Raw genomic sequence first — 22973 nt, 5'->3', positions numbered from 1 at the left:
AAAGTACATAATGGCTCATGACTCCTAAACCGTTTGGCATAGGCTTAAGTGTCTTATATCATTGGAATCATTGGCTCAAGACGGACCAAACACACACTATCCTGACCGCCATCCTGCTGAAGTTTCTGGGTATTTTGCCAACTAGCCATAGGTTTTTTCCCTGATCGGAAGCAAACCAGTACAATGAGATTCTCCGGAGTCTGATTGTCTATTATTATCAATAAAAAAATTAACATTTCTATTCGCATCCCGACGGGACGCCAAAATGCTTGAATTGGGCATGGCCACTTTGATTAAAAACGGCTATCCCTCTTGAACAGATTGAGATAATTTCTCCAAACTTGGCACACGGGCTAGGTTTGTGGTGGCATGGAAAAGACTGTGGTGACTGACCACTTGGTGGCGCTATAACATAATAAAACATGAAAGCTGTTATAGCTACACAACAGTCCATCCAATTGACTTGAAAGTTGGCATCCAGTGTGCTTGTCCAACGTGACATGATAGTCTACGAGGACATTCGTGTATCTGGAAAAACACTGCCTCTGTTGGCCATTGAAGTTAGGTTAGGTTTAATAATAGGTCAGACAAGGTTCAATTCAAAAGAAATCGGCCACCGGTGGCGCCTTCGTGTTTTTCACATGCGTAAAGGATTGAATCTCATGCAATATTTTTGCACATGCCCACGGCATTCGTACTTTATGGTAGAACGCCTCGTTCTGAGACACTTTGCCTCTTGGAACGCCGCTGTCGATCGAACCAAATTTTGGAGATTACTTCAAAAACCTACTTTGGTGAACTAGTCCAAGATTTTTGGCTCAATAACTGTTTAAAAGCTTTAAAACTACGCTATGTTAAATGTTCTTTTTGACCCATGATTTAAGTGGTTAAATGCTTGCTTAATTAAACATAATCCCTTTTTATGGATGTGCTTAAAGGTCTTAAAGTGGTTGAACCACAATAATTCCTAAATATGTGTCTGCTGCTTTCTAACAGCGTTTTCAGATTTGGCTAAAGTACTCATAGTCTCAGATACTTTTTATTAAAATTCAGAGCAATATTATTTATTGATCTTCACATCGCAGGGAAAATATGATGGGTGCAATGCACTGCGAAAAATGATGTTCTTCCTGTCTGGTTTCCAGTATAAACGTCTAAACATTCTTAAATAAAGACACAATTACTGTAGAAGAGAAATGACTAAAAATGTCAGTGGCGGCAGAAAAATATTAACATTTTCTCCCCTTTGAATTATTTTTTTAAATGAATTATAGTTTTATTAATATTTTTATATTATATTGTTAGTTTTAATTAGTGCTGGGAAATAAATTAATCATGATTAATCGCATCCAAAATAAAAGTTTGTCTTGACATAATATATGTGTGTGTACTTCGTATAATTATTGTTTGTATAAATACATACACATGCATATATATTTATATATTTATTTATATATATTTTTTTTACAAAAATACAGTATATCCATGGAAATATTTCTTAATTATAAACATGCATATGTGTGTATTTATATAGACATAATAATTATACACAGTACACACACATATATTATGTCAACACAAACCTTTATTTTGTAAGCGATTAATTGCGGTTTTTTGCCAACATTTACATTTACTTTAAGTTTTTCAACTAATATTTATATTTTATTTCAGATTTATTTGAATTAATTAACAGAACATTTTTAATAGTTTTAGTTAACAATAACAACCCGGCTTTGAATTAAGATCATTTTTCTAAGCACAAACTCATTTGGATTAATTTTCCCCTAGGCAAGTCTTCATATCTCCCGTCGTTTCTCTTGTAAGGATGTTTAGGTGTTTGTGCTGGAGAACAGTGTGTGTTCATGTGTACTCTAATGAGTGTTTCCATCAGGAAGCAGAGTTCAGAATATAACACAGCTGGGTTTGTTTTTTTCCGCAGGATGTCTGATGGTCTTTCTTTTGGACTGCGGTCAGAACAGAGCCAGTGTCCAGCAGAGGTGAACCGGTGCTTTATTACTCTGTGTGTATTAATGCTCTCGATAGTGTGCGCTGTACAGTCATTAACAAATGAGCAGGAGAATGAGAACTCATGGATTTAATCCGTAAAACAGACTCTGGCGAAAGAGGTTTATTCTGTTAGATTTATTGATCTGTTCATTATTGATCTCTTGAGGGTAATTAACAGCAGGAGTTTAAATGCTCCTCTTCTGCCTTTCTAAAGGAACATTATCAGATCAGTGTTAGACATGAATATTTTTCATTTTTTCATTTTAGTGACTTTTTGTCGTATCATATATATATAATAGTATTTTTTTCTGTTTTCAATAAATTTTTGTTATAGTTTTTGTCATTTAGTTGTTTTTTTGTAATTTTTATAATGATATTTTTGTTTATAATATATGTCCATAAAGGGTATATTTTGAATATTTTAATTACATTTTTATTTTTCTGTTCTCTGTTTTAATATACCTTTTTGTTTGTTTTAGAAATTATGTTTGTTTTTGTAATTTTTCAACAACAACAAAAAATGTGTAGTTTTTAGAACTTTTGTTGTGTTTTAAGTTTTTTGTGCATATAGTTTTTATTCATTTTTATTACAGTTGTAGTCTTTTCAATTAAAGCAAATTAACATAAAATGTATATATATATATATATATATATATATATATATATATATATATATATATATATATATATATATATATATATATATATTGTAATGTAAAAAATATTATGTAAAAATGTATTTTTTTATCAAAGTTCAGTTAAAATTGATTTTATTTCAGGTAACAGGAATGTTTCTAAGATTTTACACTGTAAAAATATATTTTTCATGATTTATTATCACAACTTTTTAACATTTGTCAAATCATCTTAGATAATTAATGTGTTTCAGTTAACAATATTTAGGGTTTATGTTTATTAAACCAGTCTCCTTTCTTGTATTAACTCAAATAAAAAAAATTGAAGGCAACCATATAAATTACTCTTTTAAGTAAGCCAACAATATTTTTCACGGTGTAGTTTTCGTGTAATAACCTGATAGGGGTCAGTGGATTTCGATTCAGCGCTCTTCCCTCGGCTGGATTAACCCTCGCCCAGGGACAGATTCATGTTTTCAGATAGCGAGAGATGTGACAAAGGCATATATATCTGTGAAGGGTTTCCTTTTGTTAACTGATCGTAGAGCATTAGCATATAGATGAGCTCAGAGATAACAGGCATGAAGCTAAAGACATAAAACACTAAACAATTCTGATTTAATTTACTTCACTGGCGTCCGTTCTCTTAGAGCCAGAGTCTTGCAGTCCAACAGTATCAATGAAGTGAAGAACGACAGCACCACTGTAAAAAATATTTAAAAAATAAGCATACAAATTTTGAGTTCATTGAAATAATAAACATGTTTAGTTAATACAATGAACATTTTTGAGAATCGTCAACCTTTATTCAAATATTATTAAAGATTTAGTATTATTAAAAGGGTATTGTGTTTTATTTCTGATGACGCAGCCAAATTGTGCCATTTTCATGATTTATCAAAAAAAAAATCTGGTTCAGATACAATAATATTTTGAGTTTCTATTTATTTTAGCAATTTCCTTCATTGTATCAACTTAAACTTTTGATGTCAATAAACTCAAAAGTTTAAGGCAACTTTCTTTTCTAAATTAAACCAACAATATTTTTACAGTGTAGAAATCGTGCAGAATCTGAGGTTTCATGTCTTAATCCAAATTTGTTTTCCAGGTTTAAATGAAAAATCACATTTTAAATGTTTTCAAACTTTGAGTGTTTTAGCAGGATGAGAACACTGTAAAAATATTGTTGGTTTAACTTAAAAAAGTAAGTGACCTGGTTGCCTTAAAATGTTGAGTTTATTGAAATTAAAAATTTGAGTTGATACACTGAAGGAAATGGTTTAATAAATAGAAACTCAAAATATTATTGTGCCTGAACCACATAAAAATGTGATAAATCATGAAAATAGCTCAATGTGGCTGCGTCATCACACATAAAACACACAATTACCCAATATGCTCACAGAATTCTTTAATCATTTTTCAATAAAGGTTATCAATTCTCATTATATTAACTCAAAATGTAAAGGCAACTTATTTTTTTCTTGTATAGTAACTTATTTTTAAATGATTTTTTACAGAACCCGTCCGATCTCCATCTCTTGACTTTATGATTGTAATCTCTCTCCTCAGACGGGCTCATGACAGTCCAATCGGATCGGCGTATCTGTTGACTCTGGGCGGGGCTCACTCTGTCCTGCTCAACCAATGGCAAAGCAGCGCCGAAACCAACGCTCAGAACCTGCGCTCGCTCATGGACAGTGAGTCACACTCATGCATTCAGCCACTTTAAACATGAGACTAAACGTATGATCTAAGTTATTCAACTAAATATACAAATAAAAGTAATGAATTAGGTCTTATTTAATTCTATAAACTATAATACTGATCTGCCAACATTGTCGCTCTATGATAAATTAAAATAAGCTGATAACATTACTGTTTATCAAATTCTGTTGCATTATTATCCTGTTTGACACTATGAAGCTGCTTTGACACAATCGGGATTGTAAAAGCGCGATATAAATAAAGCTGATTGATTGATTGATTGATTGATTGATTGATTGATTGATTGATTGATTGATTGATTGATTGATTGATTGATTGATTGATTGATTGATTGATTCGATCAGCTCGTGCATTCCCTGGGAATCAAACCCACAAGCTCCAGGAACACCGGAAAATAAAATCTATTAAGTTTGTATTAAAATTGTAAAATTTACAAACAATTGCCAAGAAAATGGCAAGTAACGCGTTGAATTAAACATGACATTTTGAAAAAGAAAGATTTAGGGACTAGGCACAACATTATGACCTAATATTGTGCAGTTTGAGCTCCAGTAGCTCGTCTGTTTGATCGGACCCCACGGGCCAGCCTTCGCTCCCCACGGTCATCAATGAGCCTTGGCCACCCATTACCCTGTGGCCGGTTCTCCACTGGTCCTTCCTTGCAGCACTTTTGATAGATACTGACCACTGCAGACCGGGAACAGCCCACAAGAGCTGCAGTTTTGGAGATGCTCTGACCCAGTCGTCTAGCCGTCACAATCTGGCCAAACTCGCTCAAATCCTTACGCTTGCCCATTTCTCCTGCTTCACACACATCAACTCTGAGGACTAAATGTTCACTTGCTGCCTAATATATCCCACCCACTAACAGGAGATGAAGAGATCATCAGTGTTATTCACGGGTCATAATGTTATGCCTGATCAGTGTATAATGCATTATAAATTATTTTTTATACATTAATTATTTATTTTTTAAAATTCATTGGAAACCGTGGTTTCCGTATTTAACTTTTTTTGAGTTACATTACACACTTACAGACACGTGATGCTTGTCCAAAAGCACTTTTGATATGGACATCGTGTGTGTGTGTGTGTGTGCGTGTGTGTGTGCGTGCGTGCGTGCCCGTGTGTGTGTGTGTGCGTGCAGATCTTCTGAAAACAGGACTAACTTCAGGACGAGCTGCTCATGCTTTACGGAAACACAAATCCGAAAGCGCAGAAGTCGGCTCAAAATCATCCGGCCCAACAGGTTGTGTGTGTGTGTGTGTTAATGAGAGAGAGAGTGTGTGTGTGTTAATGAGAGAGTGTGTGTGCGTGTGTGTGCGTGTGTGTGTGTGTGTGTGTGTGTGTGTGTGTGTGTGTGTGTGTGTGTGAGAGTGAGTGAGTGAGTGAGTGTGTATGTGTGTGTGTGTGTGTGTGTGTGTGTGTGTGTGTGTGTGTGTGTGTGTGTGTGTGTGAGTGAGTGAGTGAGTGAGTGAGTGAGTGAGTGAGTGAGTGAGTGAGTGAGTGTGTGTGTGTGTGTGTGTGTGTGTGTGTGTGTGTGTGTGTGTGTGTGTGTGTGTGTGTGTGTGTGTGTTATGAGAGTTTGTGTATATGTGTGCGTCTTTATATTTGCTGTGTTTGCACATTTTAGTGTTTGTTTATGCAATCCAACAGCCGAAGTGATGAAGGTGTGTGTGTGTGAGTGAGTGAGTGAGTGAGTGAGTGAGTGTGTGTGTGTGTGTGTGTGTGTGTGTGTGTGTGTGTGTGTGTGTGTGTGTGTGTGTGTGTGTGTGTGTGTGTGTGTGTGTGTGTGTGTGTGTGTGTGTGTATGTGTGTGTGTTTATGAGAGTTTGTGTATATGTGTGCGTCTTTATATTTGCTGTGTTTGCACATTTTAGTGTTTGTTTATGCAATCCAACAGCCGAAGTGATGAAGGTGTGTGTGTGTGTGTGTGTGTGTGTCTCATCAGACGAGCGTTCAGGTGTAAACGACGAGGTTTCCTCTGAAGACGTCCGGAGGAAAGCAGCCCTCAGCTCTTCTGCTTTCAACTGCGTTATTTATGGACTTCCTAATTTAGTGGTTACATGAAGGACTGGAGGTGTTGGTGATTTAACACACAGCAAACACACACACTTATGAATCTCTTTAGTTAAGTGTGTTAGATGGAGGTTAACATCTGTTATTGTTCTTACTGTCAAACAAATATTGATAACCCAAACTCTGCGGTAATAAATGAGTAAATCAAATGCAGCCATGAGTGTCGTTTGACTCTTGAAAACACATCCCATATTTCAGAACACCAGGCCAAATAAATATAATCAGGAGTTTTTCATTCCAATGCAATAAAGAGTATCATCCATAATCCAGTTTGTGGTGAAGTCGGATTGACTGTTAATCACAGAGCTCTTCATTTATATTACACATGAATAATGCAACAAAAATAAAAATAATTCCTGTTCTCCGTGTGGGAAGAGCTACACTTTTTAGACATTAGTTTCACAAAACCAGCATGTGTGTGTGTGTGTGTAGGTGTGTGTGCGTGTGTGTAGGTGTGTGTATATATGTGTGTGTGTGTGCACGTGTGTGTGTGTGCATGTGCGTGTGTGTACGGTGCGCGTGTGTGTGTGTGTGAGACTCAATAGAGATGGATATGATGTGAGCTCTTCACAGGTTGTTTTGCATAATCAGCAGTGACACATGCCGAGACTCATCTGGTTTATAAACGCCACCAAACCCAAACTCTCGACCTTTGACCTGCACAGAACAAGCCCAGACCCGCCAGCGGGATCAGCAGACTGACATGTGAACCAGCCGTCCCGTTAGGGTCGGGATAGAGGGATGAAGAGAGGGATGAAGAGAGGGGTAGACCTGGAGTAAGATGAGGCCAGATTGATCAGATGCGGTCCGCTGAACGATAACGGTGTTCTCATTAAGATGGGTCGAGTGTGAAGGCTGTGACCTGAAGGATGGTTTATTTATTTTTCAGACCACTGTTGTGGATCTGACCATTTTAGTTTATCTTAATTTTTTATTATCTTTACAACTGTTTTAACTCTCCTTGTTTTTAATTTTAATTTTATTTGGAATTGTTAAAAATGAGCATTTACACAAAAACACAATTTACATACTTAATCTTTTTATTTCATTAAAAAATTTGATATACATAACTGTAAATTTTCAGGTCAGAAACCACTATTTCATATGTTGCGTGTTAAAGTAGAGCATTATTTTGGGACTATCACTAAATCATATAATCAGAAGGCTTTAAAAACAATGTTCTGATTAGTTATATACCCCTGTCTGGTAACTTTATTTTTCTGCTTCCTCTTCTTTGTTTATTTGTTCTGCTTTACAGCTTTCCTGTAGCTCAATGAGTAGAGCGTGGCGCTAGCAACGCCTAGGTCATGGGTTCGATTCCCAGGGAAAGCAAGAATAGACAAAAATGTTAAATGTGTACCTTGAATGCAATGTAAGTCGCTGTGGATAAAAGCGTCTGCCAAATGCGTAAATGTAAACTTTATGACTGACTCATTCTTTGTTTATATATTATTATCAAATAAAATAAAAAATCTGTTGCTGTCAATCACGCGGTGTCAACCAACTATACTGCATGAGGTAGGGCCGAACTAACTCACTCACACACACACACACACACACACACACACACACACACTTAACGCATGGGCCGCACTAAACTTTGATGTCAAGTAGGGAGCCACAAAATATCATCCCGCAAGTTTGCGACCCCTGGTGTAAATGAATCAAACCGAATCCAGTTGTAATGAACCATGAGTGTGCCATATGGTGTCAAAATTAGGTTTTATTTTGCAAAAGAAATGAGGTGTTCTGCTTTTTGTGTTTATTGATGTGTGACTTGTATGTAATGTTTTGACAAAATTAGCCTTGTTTTTAAAATTGTGCTTAAGCGATCATAAAAAATTAAATAAAAATAAAAAACTGTATATAAAGTTGGATATTGTCCCGATCACCAAATGAAGAGCCCAGGATATTCACCAGAGGGCGCGCCTCCCAAGAACTAAATTCCCTTCAACTATGAACTACATTTCCCAGAATCCTTTGCTCAGGCTCATTATCTGCTCAGGTTCAGCTGTTTCTCATTTACTCTGGTTTACTCTGTCTGTATAAACGGGCTTATCTCAGTCACTCGTTGCGAAGTCTTGTATGTGCTACACTGTATTTTGAGCGCGCTTCTTATTTCGTGGTTTTATGGTTTTGACCCCTGTAATGGACACACACAGGCGCTGCAGTTTTACTGACACTGAACTGATTCGCTTTACTTTGATACTGATGGAAATAAATGAGTTGAGGTAGAAGCCAAGCATCCAGGATTTAAGGAGTTTTTGTTCCACACAGATTAAAAACAGAGATGAAGAGTGAAAAGGAAAAGAGGATTTCACAGACGAGAGGACTCCAGAACTGCAGCAGGTGAAGCGTTCGTCCTCACACACACACACACACACACACACATACACTCAACACAGAGCACAGGAACGAAGAACTTCTGATCTCATTATCATATGGTTAGACAACATCCATCTCATTATGAATAAATCAAAAATCTCATCATATAATAAGACAACATGCATCTCATGACATCTAATCATATCACATCTCATTATCCTATAAGACATGCATCTCTGATTTATTTTAACAATATAAAATATAATTAAAAAATGCATCTCAGTATGTATACACTCCTTTAAAGGATTATTAGGAACACCTGTTCAATTTCTCGTTAATGCAATTATCTAATCAGCCAATCACATGGCAGTTCTTCAGTGCATTTAGGGGTGTGGTCCTGGTCAAGACAATCTCCTGAACTCCAAACTGAATGTCAGAATGGGACAGAAAGGTGATTTAAGCCGTTTTGAGCGTGGCATGGTTGTTGGTGCCAGACGGGCCGGTCTGAGTATTTCACAATCTGCTCAGTTACTGGGATTTACACACAACCATTTCTAGGGTTTACAAAGAATGGTGTGAAAAGGGAAGAGCATCCAGTCTGCAGCAGTCCTGTGGGAGAAAATGCCTTGTTGATGCTCGAGGTCAGAGGAGAATGGGCCGACTGATTCAAGCTGATAGAAGAGCAACTTTGACTGAAATAACCACTCGTTACAACCGAGGTATGCAGCAAAGCATTTGTGAAGCCACAACACACACAACCTTGAGGCGGATGGGCTACACCAGCAGAAGACCCCACCGGGTACCACTCATCTCCACTACAAATAGGAAAAAGAGGCGACAATTTGCACAAGCTCACCATAATTGGGCAGTTGAAGACTGGAAAAACGTTGCCTGGGCTGATGAGTCTCGATTTCTGTTGAGACATTCAGATGGTAGAGTCAGAATTTGGCGTAAACAGAATGAGAACATGGATCCATCATGCCTTGTTCCCACTGTGCAGGCTGGTGGTGGTGGTGTAATGGTGTGGGGATGTTTTCTTGGCACACTTTAGGCCCCTTAGTGCCAATTGGGCATCGTTTAAATGCCACGGCCTACCTGAGCATTGTTTCTGACCATGTCCATCCCTTTATGACCACCATGTCCCCATCCTCTGATGGCTACTTCCAGCAGGATAATGCACCATGTCACAAAGCTCCAATCATTTCAGATTGGTTTCTTGAACATGACAATGAGTTGACTGAACTAAAATGGTCGCCACAGTCCCCAGATCTCAACCCAATAGAGCATCTTTGGGATGTGGTGGAACGGGAGCTTCGTGCCCTGGATGTGCATCCCACAAATCTCCATCAACTGCAAGATGCTCTCCTATCAATATGGGCCAACATTTCTAAAGAATGCTTTCAGCAGCTTGTTGATCAACGCCACGGACAATTAAGGCAGATCTGAAGGAGAAAGGGTCAAACACAGTATTAGTGTGTGCTCCTAATAATCCTTTAGGTGAGTGGATATCTAAGTATAAAAGAAATAAAAACATCGGATTCATCTGCGCTGTGCCGTGCCTCAGTATGGAAGCCCGCTTTTGCCACAAAAAAAAATAAAAATAAAGAGTAATTGTGACTTTTATCTCAGAATTCTGACTTTATAACTCGCAATTGTGAGGGAAAAAGTCAGAAATCTGTGATTAAAAAGTTGCAAATTTTTTTTTTTTTAATCTAGTGACAGAAACAGGCTTCCATACCGAGGCACAACTCGCGTAAAGTTGATAATCCCGCGAATATCCGCATTTGCAGATTTCGAACAGAGATGGCGACAGAGGGAAAACTACGGACTGCAGCTTTAATAACCTCTAATGTCACCAAGAATTATAAACCTTGCTTTCTCCATTGTTCAGATTTCTGCTCTTGTATGCAAATGAGTGCATATTTAATGAGATAATGATTCATATTTAGGCTAATTAACATTTCGAACTAGTACTAGCCTACAATGCACTTAGATTAGTCGACTGTGGGGGGAGTATACTGATTATTAAACCTTTTAAAGTTTAATTTGTACCCTATTCAGCCGTGGCATTTTTGAAATAACTTCATAGTGAAATGTAAGTTCTATAAATGGTCTTTTGCACTTCCTGTATGTAATGCATCATCTGCAGGGCTTTAATTAGATTGCACTTAACGGCCAATCCCAGTCCATCGGCTCCTTTTCCTGCTGTATGAAGGCTTTATTGATCACAGGTGTCAGAAAACTCCTCTCCTGTGATAATGGTGGTTGAGGAGAGAAAGTGTAAAGCGCTTTGGGTGTACAGTATACATATTAAAGCGCTATTTAAATGCATTCATTTATTAATTCATAATAATAGAAGTTACTAGATGTTAGAAATCAAAATCATTCATTGCTTATCTGCGGAACTGTTTGCGAGCTGACACGGACTGCATTAATTGGTCAAATTGAGATGCTGTAAATTGGGACGCAGGCTGTAATTGCTGTCAGTGGTTTCTGCAGCAGATGCATCAGCATGTGTCCGTGACAGACGGCCATTTGGCTGATGAAATATTATACTGTCAGTGTCCCACAGTCTCATTATCTCTTTTGTATTGTTCAGATTCACCACGCTTTCGTTATGTTCGGGATAAAAACATCCACTATATTAAACTGCTGTAAAAATGTATCCGATTTTTAAATCAACCTCAGTCCTGATCAAAACTACTAAATGTTTTTTTTTTATTTATTTATTTTTTATACGGAATTTGTGAGAGGAAACTCAAAAAATCACTTTTTTCAATATAAAAAGTGATTGTGGACTGGATATTTTTCTACATTTTATCACAGTCTTAGACAGATTTGATGTTTTTCTCCCTAATTTTTATGCTTTTTTTTCCCACAGGCCTATCTAAAGGGTTAATTATGGAAGCCTGTTTCTGCCACTAATTAAAAAAATATAAAGAGTATATCGACTTTTTATCACACAATTGTGACTTTATATCTCATAATTGTGACTTTATATCTCATAATTGTGACTTTATATCTCATAATTGTGACTTTATATCTCATAATTGTGAATTTATATCTCATAATTGTGACTTTATATCATAATTTTTGACTTTATATCTCAGAATTGTGAGAAGTCGCAATTACTTCGCTAAATAATTTTTTTTTAATTTACACTTTAACTTTTTTATTATATGTATATATATTTAATATATATGAAATATATTCATGATTCGGATCGCGTGTCAAACTGCTGAAATCACGTGACATTGGCGATCCGAATCATGAATCGATTCGCTGACTCATAACCGTTTGAATCTTTATTTGAGGATTGAACACAAACGCGGAAGAGAAGCCAATGCTGAATAAAGTCGTAGTTTTTGTTATTTTTGGACCCAAATGTATTTTGGATGCTTCAAGAGACTCTAATTAACCCACTGATGTCTCATATGGACTACTGTGATGATGTTTTTATTCCCTTTCTGGACATGGACAGTATAGTGTGCATACACTTGCATACGCTCTCGGACTAAATATAAAATATCTTAAACTGTGTGTGAAGATGAACGGAGGTCTTATGGGTGTGGAGCGACATTAGGGAGAGGAGTTAATGACAGACATTTCACTTTGGCTGAACTAACCCTTTAAGGCTGACTAGTCGGAGCAACCCCTCTCCCATTGCATCATCTTGACGTGCCTAATTTTCATGTTTGAGTGCACTATCCCTTTAACTAGAACAGTATCTGTATTGATCCTTGATTATCTGCATTTTCAGGTGCACTCTTCTTCTCCTCCTGCATGTTATTTCAGCTGCTGTATCAGAGAAGTCCATCCGAGCCGAACGCTGTGTGTTCCCGCAGTAACAGTGAGCGGATTACTGATCTCCTGATAGCCTTAATGTCATTTGGATTGTGCTTGCCAACTGAACAGAGAGGAACCTGATAATGGGAATGTTTTCCAGTCAGAAGCCAAAGTGCTAAATCCCTTTGAGTTATCAGAGGCCGGGAAGCTGCTGGGGAAATTGTTTACAGACTCATGGGCAAAACTCTGCCAAGACTGCTCGACCTTACCCTTCATACTCAGTGAAGAAGCGTAATAATAATGTTTGGGCATGTTGATGGTCTGATGATCGCAAGAGAACAAACTTATTCAAACTTTCTTAAATCCTTTTCTGATTTATGCCAGTGTTAAGGTCGCATTATAAACATTCCCATTTTGTGACGTGGGATAAGTCCATATTCATAAACGGCTTGTTTTCATACCTCTCCAAGTCCCACAGCAACGTGACGTACAGTACAAGCCAGAAGTTTGGACACATTACTATTTGTAATGTTTTTGAAAGAAATTTCTTCTGCTCATCAAACATGCATTTATTTGGTCAAAAATACAGATATATTGTGATATATTAATACAATTTAAAATAATTAGTTTTCAATGTATTCTCCTTTAAATGCTGATTTATTTCTGTGACTGAATGTTCAGGATGGTTCCTCCAGTCTTCAGTGATCATGATCCTTCAGAAATCATTCTCAGATGAGGATTCATTATGAGTGTTGGACACAGTTCTGCTCACTAATATATCTGATGAATAAAGGGTTCAAAAGAACTGCATTTATTCAAAATAAACACATATTTTCAAATAATATAAATCTCACTTTACTATTTTTTTAATCAATTCAACACATCCTTGCTGAATAAAATTATTGATATATTTCAAAAAAAGAAAGAAAAAAATGGCTGACCCCAAATGACTGACCAGTAGAGTATATTGTTGTTACAAAAGATTTATTTTTTTTAAAACATTTGCTTCTTTTTTCTTTTTTTTTTACTTTTTATTCATCAAAGTATTATAAAAAAGTATCACAGGTTATGAATATATATTAGTGAGCAGAACTGTGTCCAACACTCCTAATGAATCCTCATCTGAGAATGATTTCTGAAGGATCATGATCACTGAAGACTGGAGGAACCATCCTGAACATTCAGTCACAGAAATAAATCAGCATTTAAAGGAGAATACACTGAAAATCAAATATTTTAAATTGTAATAATATATCACTATATTATTATTTTTCTGTATTTTTGATCAAATAAATGCAGGCTTGATGAGCAGAAGAAACTTCTTTCAAAAACATTACAGATAGTAATGTGTCCAAACTTCTGGCCTGTGCTGTACACTGGAAGCAAAGATCAGAACCAGTCCTGCCGTCTGATATATTAACTTATTACACGGCTCTGTGAAATACTTGACTCTGATTGGTCAATCGCTCATTCCAGCGGTATGTTATTTCCAGATAACACACACCGCTCATCCGGGTACTGCGAGTTATCGTGACCGGTTCTACTTCTGTGCTTAACGCTGGCGCCATCTTGTGGCTTAAACAGCCGTGGGTTACAATGGAAGACTTCAAGGCGGGTTTCCTTTATAACGTTTTAAATATGGATATTTTTCTGACACAAACGCATCGACTGGAATCAGACGGCTCTATTAACCCATCGGAGTCGTGTGGAGCACGTTATTTGATGGACAGCTGCATTTAATGGACTTCAGAAACAGCTCCAACTACTGCTGGATTAACGTTAGCCTGGACTTTTTAAATATAACTCTGATTGTATTTGTCTGACAGAAGAATGTCATAAACACCTATAATGACCTGAGGGTGAGTAAATCAGAGGCTTGGTTTCATTTTTGGGTGAACTAACCCTTTCAGCATTCATTCTCAACATTTAGCAGCAATAGATAAAGGCTTAAAGCAGTCTGGAACTGTTTTTCTTCGCGGAAGCTTTGCGTAAGAGCTAATAAAATATTTAATCTCAAGACAAATATTTAGTGTGTAATTTATTTGAGACTAGTAGCCGTGTAATAAGCGGGATAATGTCCACCCAGCCGGTTGTTATCGCAGAATAAACCCCTTCAGAGTGACGCTCCGCTTCGCCTCGGGGTCCTGATCACTCTGGAGGGGTTTATTCTGAGATAACAACCGGCTGGGTGGACATTATCCCTTACGTATAGCGACGTAACGTAGACAGCTTCATTGATCACTGCATGATGGGAACACCGTCTAGTTTTGGCACTTTCCCAACTGTTATAGCTTAGGTGACGCAATGCCTATAGCAGATAAATGGCTATCCACCTGTCACTCAAAGTAACCACGCCCTTAATTATGCAGAACTAAGGCTTTATATAACTTAAACAAATGTTTTTTTTTTAATTCACCCCCCCTCACAGTCGTCATGAAGGTCAAAATTAGCCGTATAGACCAAAACCACAATTTGTTCCAGGCTGTAAACGTGTATTATTCTGCTGTAAAGTTGGGCATATTAACATGAGCTACGTGGGAGGAGTAGAGACCGTGAGAAGAGAAAAGGAAAAGTTCTCACATACACGACAAACTGGAGAAGGTGGGAACCACTCGGCATCCTCCGCATTAATCATCACTTCCTGTATTCAATCAGACTAATCAGGAGCAGAGAAAGACTCAAAGATCTTACGGTTATGATTAACTATAACTGCCATGAAAAATGATTGCAATTGTTATTTAGGTAGAAATAGTCAATGAAATAATGAAGGCACTTCAGGAGCAGAGCAGAAGTGCTCATTACAATCTGAGTTACTGTATAATGCATGTCCAAACACACACTAGTCGCATGTCCAAACACACACTAGTCGCATGTCCAAACACACACTAGTCCCATGTCCAAACACACACTAGTCCCATGTCCAAACACACACTAGTCCCATGTCCTAACACACACTAGTCCCATGTCCAAACACACACTAGTCCCATGTCCAAACACACACTAGTCCCATGTCCTAACACACACTAGTCCCATGTCCAAACACTCACTAGTCCCATGTCCAAACACACACTAGTCCCATGTCCAAACACACACTAGTCCCATGTCCAAACACACACTAGTCCCATGTCCAAACACACACTAGTCCCATGTCCAAACACTCACTAGTCCCATGTCCAAACACACACTAGTCCCATGTCCAAACACACACTAGTCCCATGTCCAAACACACACTAGTCCCATGTCCAAACACACACTAGTCCCATGTCCAAACACACACTAGTCCCATGTCCAAACACACACTTGTCCCATGTCCAAACACACACTAGTCCCATGTCCAAACACACACTAGTCCCATGTCCAAACACACACTAGTCCAATGTCCAAACACACACTAGTCCAATGTCCAAACACACACTAGTCCCATGTCCAAACACACACTAGTCCCATGTCCAAACACACACTAGTCGCATGTCCAAACACACACTAGTCGCATGTCCAAACACACACTAGTCGCATGTCCAAACACACACTAGTCGCATGTCCAAACACACACTAGTCGCATGTCCAAACACACACTAGTCCCATGTCCAAACACACAGTAGTCGCATGTCCAAACACACACTAGTCCCATGTCCAAACACACACTAGTCGCATGTCCAAACACACACTAGTCGCATGTCCAAACACACACTAGTCCCATGTCCAAACACACACTAGTCGCATGTCCAAACACACACTAGTCGCATGTCCAAACACACACTAGTCCCATGTCCAAACACACACTAGTCCCATGTCCAAACACACACTAGTCCCATGTCCAAACACACACTAGTCCCATGTCCAAACACACACTAGTCGCATGTCCAAACACACACTAGTCCCATGTCCAAACACACACTAGTCCCATGTCCAAACACACTAGTCCCATGTCCAAACACACTAGTCCCATGTCCAAACACACACTAGTCCCATGTCCAAACACACACTAGTCCCATGTCCAAACACACACTAGTCCCATGTCCAAACACATACTAGTCCCATGTCCAAACACACACTAGTCCCATGTCCAAACACACACTAGTCCCATGTCCAAACACACACTAGTCCCATGTCCAAACACACACTTGTCCCATGTCCAAACACACACTTGTCCCATGTCCAAACACACACTTGTCCCATGTCCAAACACACACTAGTCCCATGTCCAAACACACACTAGTCCCATGTCCAAACACACACTAGTCGCATGTCCAAACACACACTAGTCCCATGTCCAAACACACACTAGTCGCATGTCCAAACACACACTAGTCCCATGTCCAAAAACACACTAGTCGCATGTCCAAACACACACTAGTCGCATGTCCAAACACACACTAGTCCCATGTCCAAACACACACTAGTCGCATGTCCAAACACACACTAGTCCCATGTCCAAACACACACTAGTCCCATGTCCAAACACACACTAGTCCCATGTCCAAACACACACTAGTCCCATGTCCAAACACACACTAGTCCCATGTCCAAACACACACTAGTCCCATGTCCAAACACACACTAGTCGCATGTCCAAACACACACTAGTCGCATGTCCAAACACACACTAGTCCCATGTCCAAACACACACTAGTCGCATGTCCAAACACACACTAGTCCCATGTCCAAACACACACTAGTCGCATGTCCAAACACACACTAGTCGCATGTCCAAACACACACTAGTCCCATGTCCAAACACACACTAGTCCCATGTCCAAACACACACTAGTCCCATGTCCAAACACACACTAGTCCCATGTCCAAAGACACACTAGTCGCATGTCCAAACACACACTAGTCCCATGTCCAAACACATACTAGTCGCATGTCCAAACACACACACTAGTCCCATGTCCAAACACATACTAGTCCCATGTCCAAACACACATACTAGTCGCATGTCCAAACACACATACTAGTCCCATGTCCAAACACACACTAGTCCAATGTCCAAAAACACACTAGTCCCATGTCCAAACACACATACTAGTCCCATGTCCAACACACATACTAGTCCCATGTCCAACACACATACTAGTCCCATGTCCAACACACATACTAGTCCCATGTCCAACACACATACTAGTCCCATGTCCAAACACACACTAGTCCCATGTCCAAACACACACTAGTCCCATGTCCAAACACACACTAGTCCCATGTCCAAACACACACTAGTCCCATGTCCAAACACACACTAGTCCCATGTCCAAACACACACTAGTCCCATGTCCAAACACACACTAGTCCCATGTCCAAACACACACACTAGTCCCATGTCCAAACACACATACTAGTCCCATGTCCAAACACACATACTAGTCCCATGTCCAAACACACATACTAGTCCCATGTCCAAACACACACTAGTCCCATGTCCAAACACACACTAGTCCCATGTCCAAACACACACTAGTCCCATGTCCAAACACACACTAGTCCCATGTCCAAACACACACTAGTCCCATGTCCAAACACACACTAGTCCCATGTCCAAACACACACTAGTCCCATGTCCAAACACACACTAGTCCCATGTCCAAACACACACTAGTCCCATGTCCAAACACACACTAGTCCCATGTCCAAACACACACTAGTCCCATGTCCAAACACACACTAGTCCCATGTCCAAACACGCATACTAGTCCCATGTCCAAACACGCATACTAGTCGCATGTCCAAACACGCATACTAGTCCCATGTCCAAACACGCATACTAGTCCCATGTCCAAACACACACTAGTCCCATGTCCAAACACACACTAGTCCCATGTCCAAACACACACTAGTCCCTTGTCCAAACACACACTAGTCCCATGTCCAAACACACACTAGTCCCATGTCCAAACACACACTAGTCCCATGTCCAAACACACACTAGTCCCATGTTCAAACACACACTAGTCCCATGTTCAAACACACACTAGTCCCATGTCCAAACACACACTAGTCCCATGTCCAAACACACACTAGTCCCATGTCCAAACACACACTAGTCCCATGTCCAAACACACACTAGTCCCATGTCCAAACACACACTAGTCCCATGTCCAAACACACACTAGTCCCATGTCCAAACACACACTAGTCCCATGTCCAAACACACACTAGTCCCATGTCCAAACACACACTAGTCCCATGTCCAAACACACACTAGTCCCATGTCCAAACACACACTAGTCGCATGTCCAAACACACACTAGTCGCATGTCCAAACACACACTAGTCGCATGTCCAAACACACACTAGTCGCATGTCCAAACACACACTAGTCCCATGTCCAAACACACACTAGTCCCATGTCCAAACACACACTAGTCCCATGTCCAAACACACACTAGTCCCATGTCCAAACACACACTAGTCTAAACACACACTAGTCCCATGTCCTAACACACACTAGTCCCATGTCTAAACACACACACTAGTCCCATGTCCATAAAACACAATAATACCACATTGCACACTCTTCAGTTTTAGTCTCCGGTGTTTGTATGAATGAAACTGAGAAGAAGCGACAGGTTCTCGGCGTGTTTGGGTTCTGTTCTGCTTCATCCTGGGAATATTATACAGCCACAATTTTCCCAGATCACAGAGATCAGAGTCAGAATCCGGAAATCACATGTTTTGTGTGTCACACTGAAGTATAAAAGCTCTTGTTCCGTGTGTCATGATGCTGAACCTTCTGAAGTGGAGGAATAAATCAGACAGACTGGAGGCCATTAAAAGAATGTTCCGGATTAATCCCAGTTTAACTCTTTCTTTCAACAGTGTGTGTGACGTCAACTGAAACTAAAAACAAACTTTTTTTTTTTCAGGTATATGTTTAAATTTAGAAATAATAAACGCAACATTCCCTATTTTTGTTTAGTTTAATTTAACATACTTAAATAACTGAAACTAAATAAAAACCATAAAGAATTATAATGATTTTAAATAAAATTAACATAAAGAAAAAATTAAATAAAAAATATTTTAAGTTAATTTCAGATAGCTGCTTATTTTAGTTATTTGAGTAAGTTTAGTTGAAGATGAAGTACTAAAAAAGCTAAAACTCATTATTAAAAACAATATAGACACATTAAAAATAATAATAATGCCAAATCACACAATAAAATTACTAAAGCTTTAACCCAAATTAAAATATAGAAATAAAATCTCATTCAAAAACTGTAATAGTATTTATAAATTATACGAACATAACAGTGTGTTGGATTCCCAGAGGATGCATGAGCTGATCAAATTGAGAATATTCTTTGGATTTATCCCTTAATATTTTCCTGATACTTTATGGCACGCTGTCTCTGTTTCGCTCGTCCTTTCTGTCGTATCTCAGGGAAGCAGAGGACGAGTGTCCTAATGCAGAGCTGCAGGAGTTACTGAGAGAACTGGGTCACACACACACACACACACACACACACATATAACATTATGACCACCTTCCTAATATTGTGTTGGTCCCCCCTGACCCGTCTCTGATGGACTCCTCTTGACCCCTGAAGGTGTGCTGTGAGATCTGGCACTAAAGATGTTAGCAGCAGATCCTTTAAGTCCTGTCAGTTGCGAGGTGGGGCCTCCATGGATCGGACTTGTTTGTTCAGCTCATCCCACAGATGCTCGATTGGATTGAGATCTGGGGAATCTGGAGGCCGAGTCGACGCCTCAAACTGGTTGTTGTGCTCCTCAAACCATTCCTGAAGCATTTGTGCTTTGTGTCAGGAGCATTATCCTGCTGGAAGAGCCACAGCCACCAGAATACCGTTTCCATCAAAGGCTGAACATGGTCTCAGCAATGCTTAGGTAGGTGGAGCGTGTCAAAGTAACATCCACATGGATGGAGGACCCAAGGTTTCCCAGCAGAACATTGCCCAAAGCATCACACTGCCTCCGCCGGCTCGCCTTCTTCCCATAGTGCATCCTGGGGCCATGTGTTCCCCAGGTAAGCCACACACACAACAATAAAAATGTAATGTTTTAATACTTATGATTTTGGCACAAAGCTCATGAAAACCCCAGATTCCTATCTAAAACAATTAGCATATTTCATCCGACCAATAAAAGAAAAGTGTTTTTAATACAAAAGAGTCAACCTTCCAATAATGATGTTCAGTTCTGCACTCAACACTTGGTGGGGAATCCTTTAGCAGAGATGACTGCTTCAGTGCGGCGTGGCATGGAGGCGATCAGCCTGTGGCACTGCTGAGGTGTTCTGGAGGCCCAGGATGCTTCGAGAGCGGCCTTAAGCTCATCCAGAGTGTTGGGTCTCGCGTCTCTCAGCTTTCTCTTGACAATATCCCACAGATTCTCTATGGGGTTCAGGCCAGGAGAGTTGAGCACAGTAATACCATGGTCAGTAAACCATTTACCAGTGGTTTTGGCACTGTGAGCAGGTGCCAGGTCGAGCTGAGAAACCAAATCTTCATCTCCATAAAGCTTTTCAGTAGATGGCAGCAGGAAGTGCTCCAAAATCTCCTGATAGCTCGCTGCACTGACCCTGCCCTTGATAAAACACAGTGGACCAACACCAGCAGCTGACATGGCACCCCAGACCATCACTGACTGTGGGGACTTGACACTGGACTTCAGGCATTTTGGCATTTCCTTCTCCCCAGTCTTCCTCCAGACTCTGGCACCTTGATTTCCCAATGACATGCAAAATTTGGTTTCATCCGAAAAAAGTACTTTGGACCGCTGAGCACCAGTCCAGTGCTGCTTCTCTGTAGCCCAGAAGTGTCTTGACCTGGGGAATGCGGCACCTGTAGCCCATTTCCTGCTCACGCCTGTGCACGGCGGCTCTGGATGTTTCTACTCCAGACTCAGTCCACTGCTTCCGCAGGTCCCCCAAGGTCTGGAATCGGTCCTTCTCCACAATCTTCCTCAGGGTCCGCTCACCTCTTCTCGTTTTTTGCCACACTTTTTCCTTCCCACAGACGTCCCACTGAGGTGCCTTGATACAGCACTCTGGGAACAGCCTATTCGTTCAGAAATGTCTTTCTGTGTCTTCCCCTCTCGCTTGAGGGTGTCAATGATGGCCTTCTGGACAGCAGTCAGGTCGGCAGTCTGACCCATGATTGCGGTTTTGAGTAATGAACCAGGCTGGGAGTTTTTAAAAGCCTCAGGAATCTTTTGCAGGTGTTTAGAGTTCATTAGTTGATTCAGATGATTAGGTTAATAGCCAACCCATTCTCACTCCCAAGGCGTCAAAAACCGAAGCATGGTCAAGTGCCTTCTGCGTCACAATAAAGACGCTAAAGGTGCCCCAAGGCGTCATGTTTCGACGCGCTGGGTGCTCCATTCATTTCAGTGAGAAACCTTTGGCGTCATACACAGACGCGCTGGGTATTAGTAATGTTATCGTCATGGTGAAATTGTATTAGTTTATAATTTTGCCATTATGACATGTTGGAGTGTGTTTTTCAATTTAATCAGCAAGCATAATTTTATTTACATTTATTTTATTTACGCTATTTAGACATGCTTAACATGTAACCCAACCCCATCCCATCCCTAAACCTACCCATTTGTCTGAACATGATATAAAACACAGGATATAACAAACGTCTGCATCCACGAGTTATTCAAAAAAGTTAAATAATCCAAGTTTTCCGAGGCCAAACGATTGATTTGTATGAAGAAAATCCCTAAAAGCGATCAGCATCTCCATCCGCAGAAGATCATGAACAAAAACATCAAATTTCAAATATTGCCGCCCCTTACGTGAGATTTCATTGTGAAATGTCATTGGCTCTCGTGTGTCTTGTGACCGATTGCGTCATGCTCAGGAGTCTTTTGAATTATTTGAATGAGATATGAATGAGTTCGTTCACGGGGCAGCGGGATCATCATTTCAGCGATTAAAACATCAAGATCGACTCTGTTCTTCACATGAAGATATCGTATGACTTCAGAAGACTTGGAATGCAACATGAGTTAATACTTTTATACTGCTTTGGTCAGTTTTTGCAATAAATACTTGCCTGGTATGTGTTTTATATTGTTTAGATGTGGGTAGGTTTAGGGTAGGAGTTGGGTTAGTTGCTCCAAAATATAAAAGTAGCCTTTAAATATTAATAAAATCATGTCTGCTTTTATAAACGCAAATAATTAAATGCGTCTGTTTATGACGCCAAAGGTTTCTCACTGTAATGAATGGAGCACCCAGCGTCGCAAAATGACGCCCAGGGGACCTTTCAGGGTCTCAATTGTGACGCGGACGGCACTTGACTATGCTTCGGATTTTGACGCCTTGGGAGTGAGAACGGGTTGTAATAGCTCGTTTAGAGAACCGCTTCATGATATGCTAATTTTTTGAAATAGGAATTTGGGGTTTTCATGAGCTGTGTGCCAAAATCATCAGTATTAAAACAA

The 22973-nt window shown here is 39.6% G+C and overlaps 1 protein-coding gene across 1 annotated transcript in view; it reads left to right on the top strand.

Moving 5' to 3' along the window:
- Positions 1-6811, top strand: part of LOC137045571 (cilia- and flagella-associated protein 46) — a 139618-nt gene extending 132807 nt beyond the window's left edge. The window contains 4 exon segments of the mRNA XM_067422279.1: positions 1940-1997; positions 4215-4342; positions 5518-5619; positions 6322-6811. Coding sequence (XP_067278380.1) covers positions 1940-1997; positions 4215-4342; positions 5518-5619; positions 6322-6440 — 407 coding nt within the window. The 3' untranslated portion in view covers positions 6441-6811.
- Positions 6812-22973: the final 16162 nt, after the last annotated feature.

This window comes from Pseudorasbora parva, chromosome 17 (assembly GCF_024679245.1).
Source record: "Pseudorasbora parva isolate DD20220531a chromosome 17, ASM2467924v1, whole genome shotgun sequence".
Taxonomy (NCBI): Eukaryota; Metazoa; Chordata; class Actinopteri; order Cypriniformes; family Gobionidae; genus Pseudorasbora; species Pseudorasbora parva.
The sequence above is the reverse complement of the archived record's forward strand: the minus strand, read 5'-3'. Positions and strand labels throughout refer to the sequence as shown.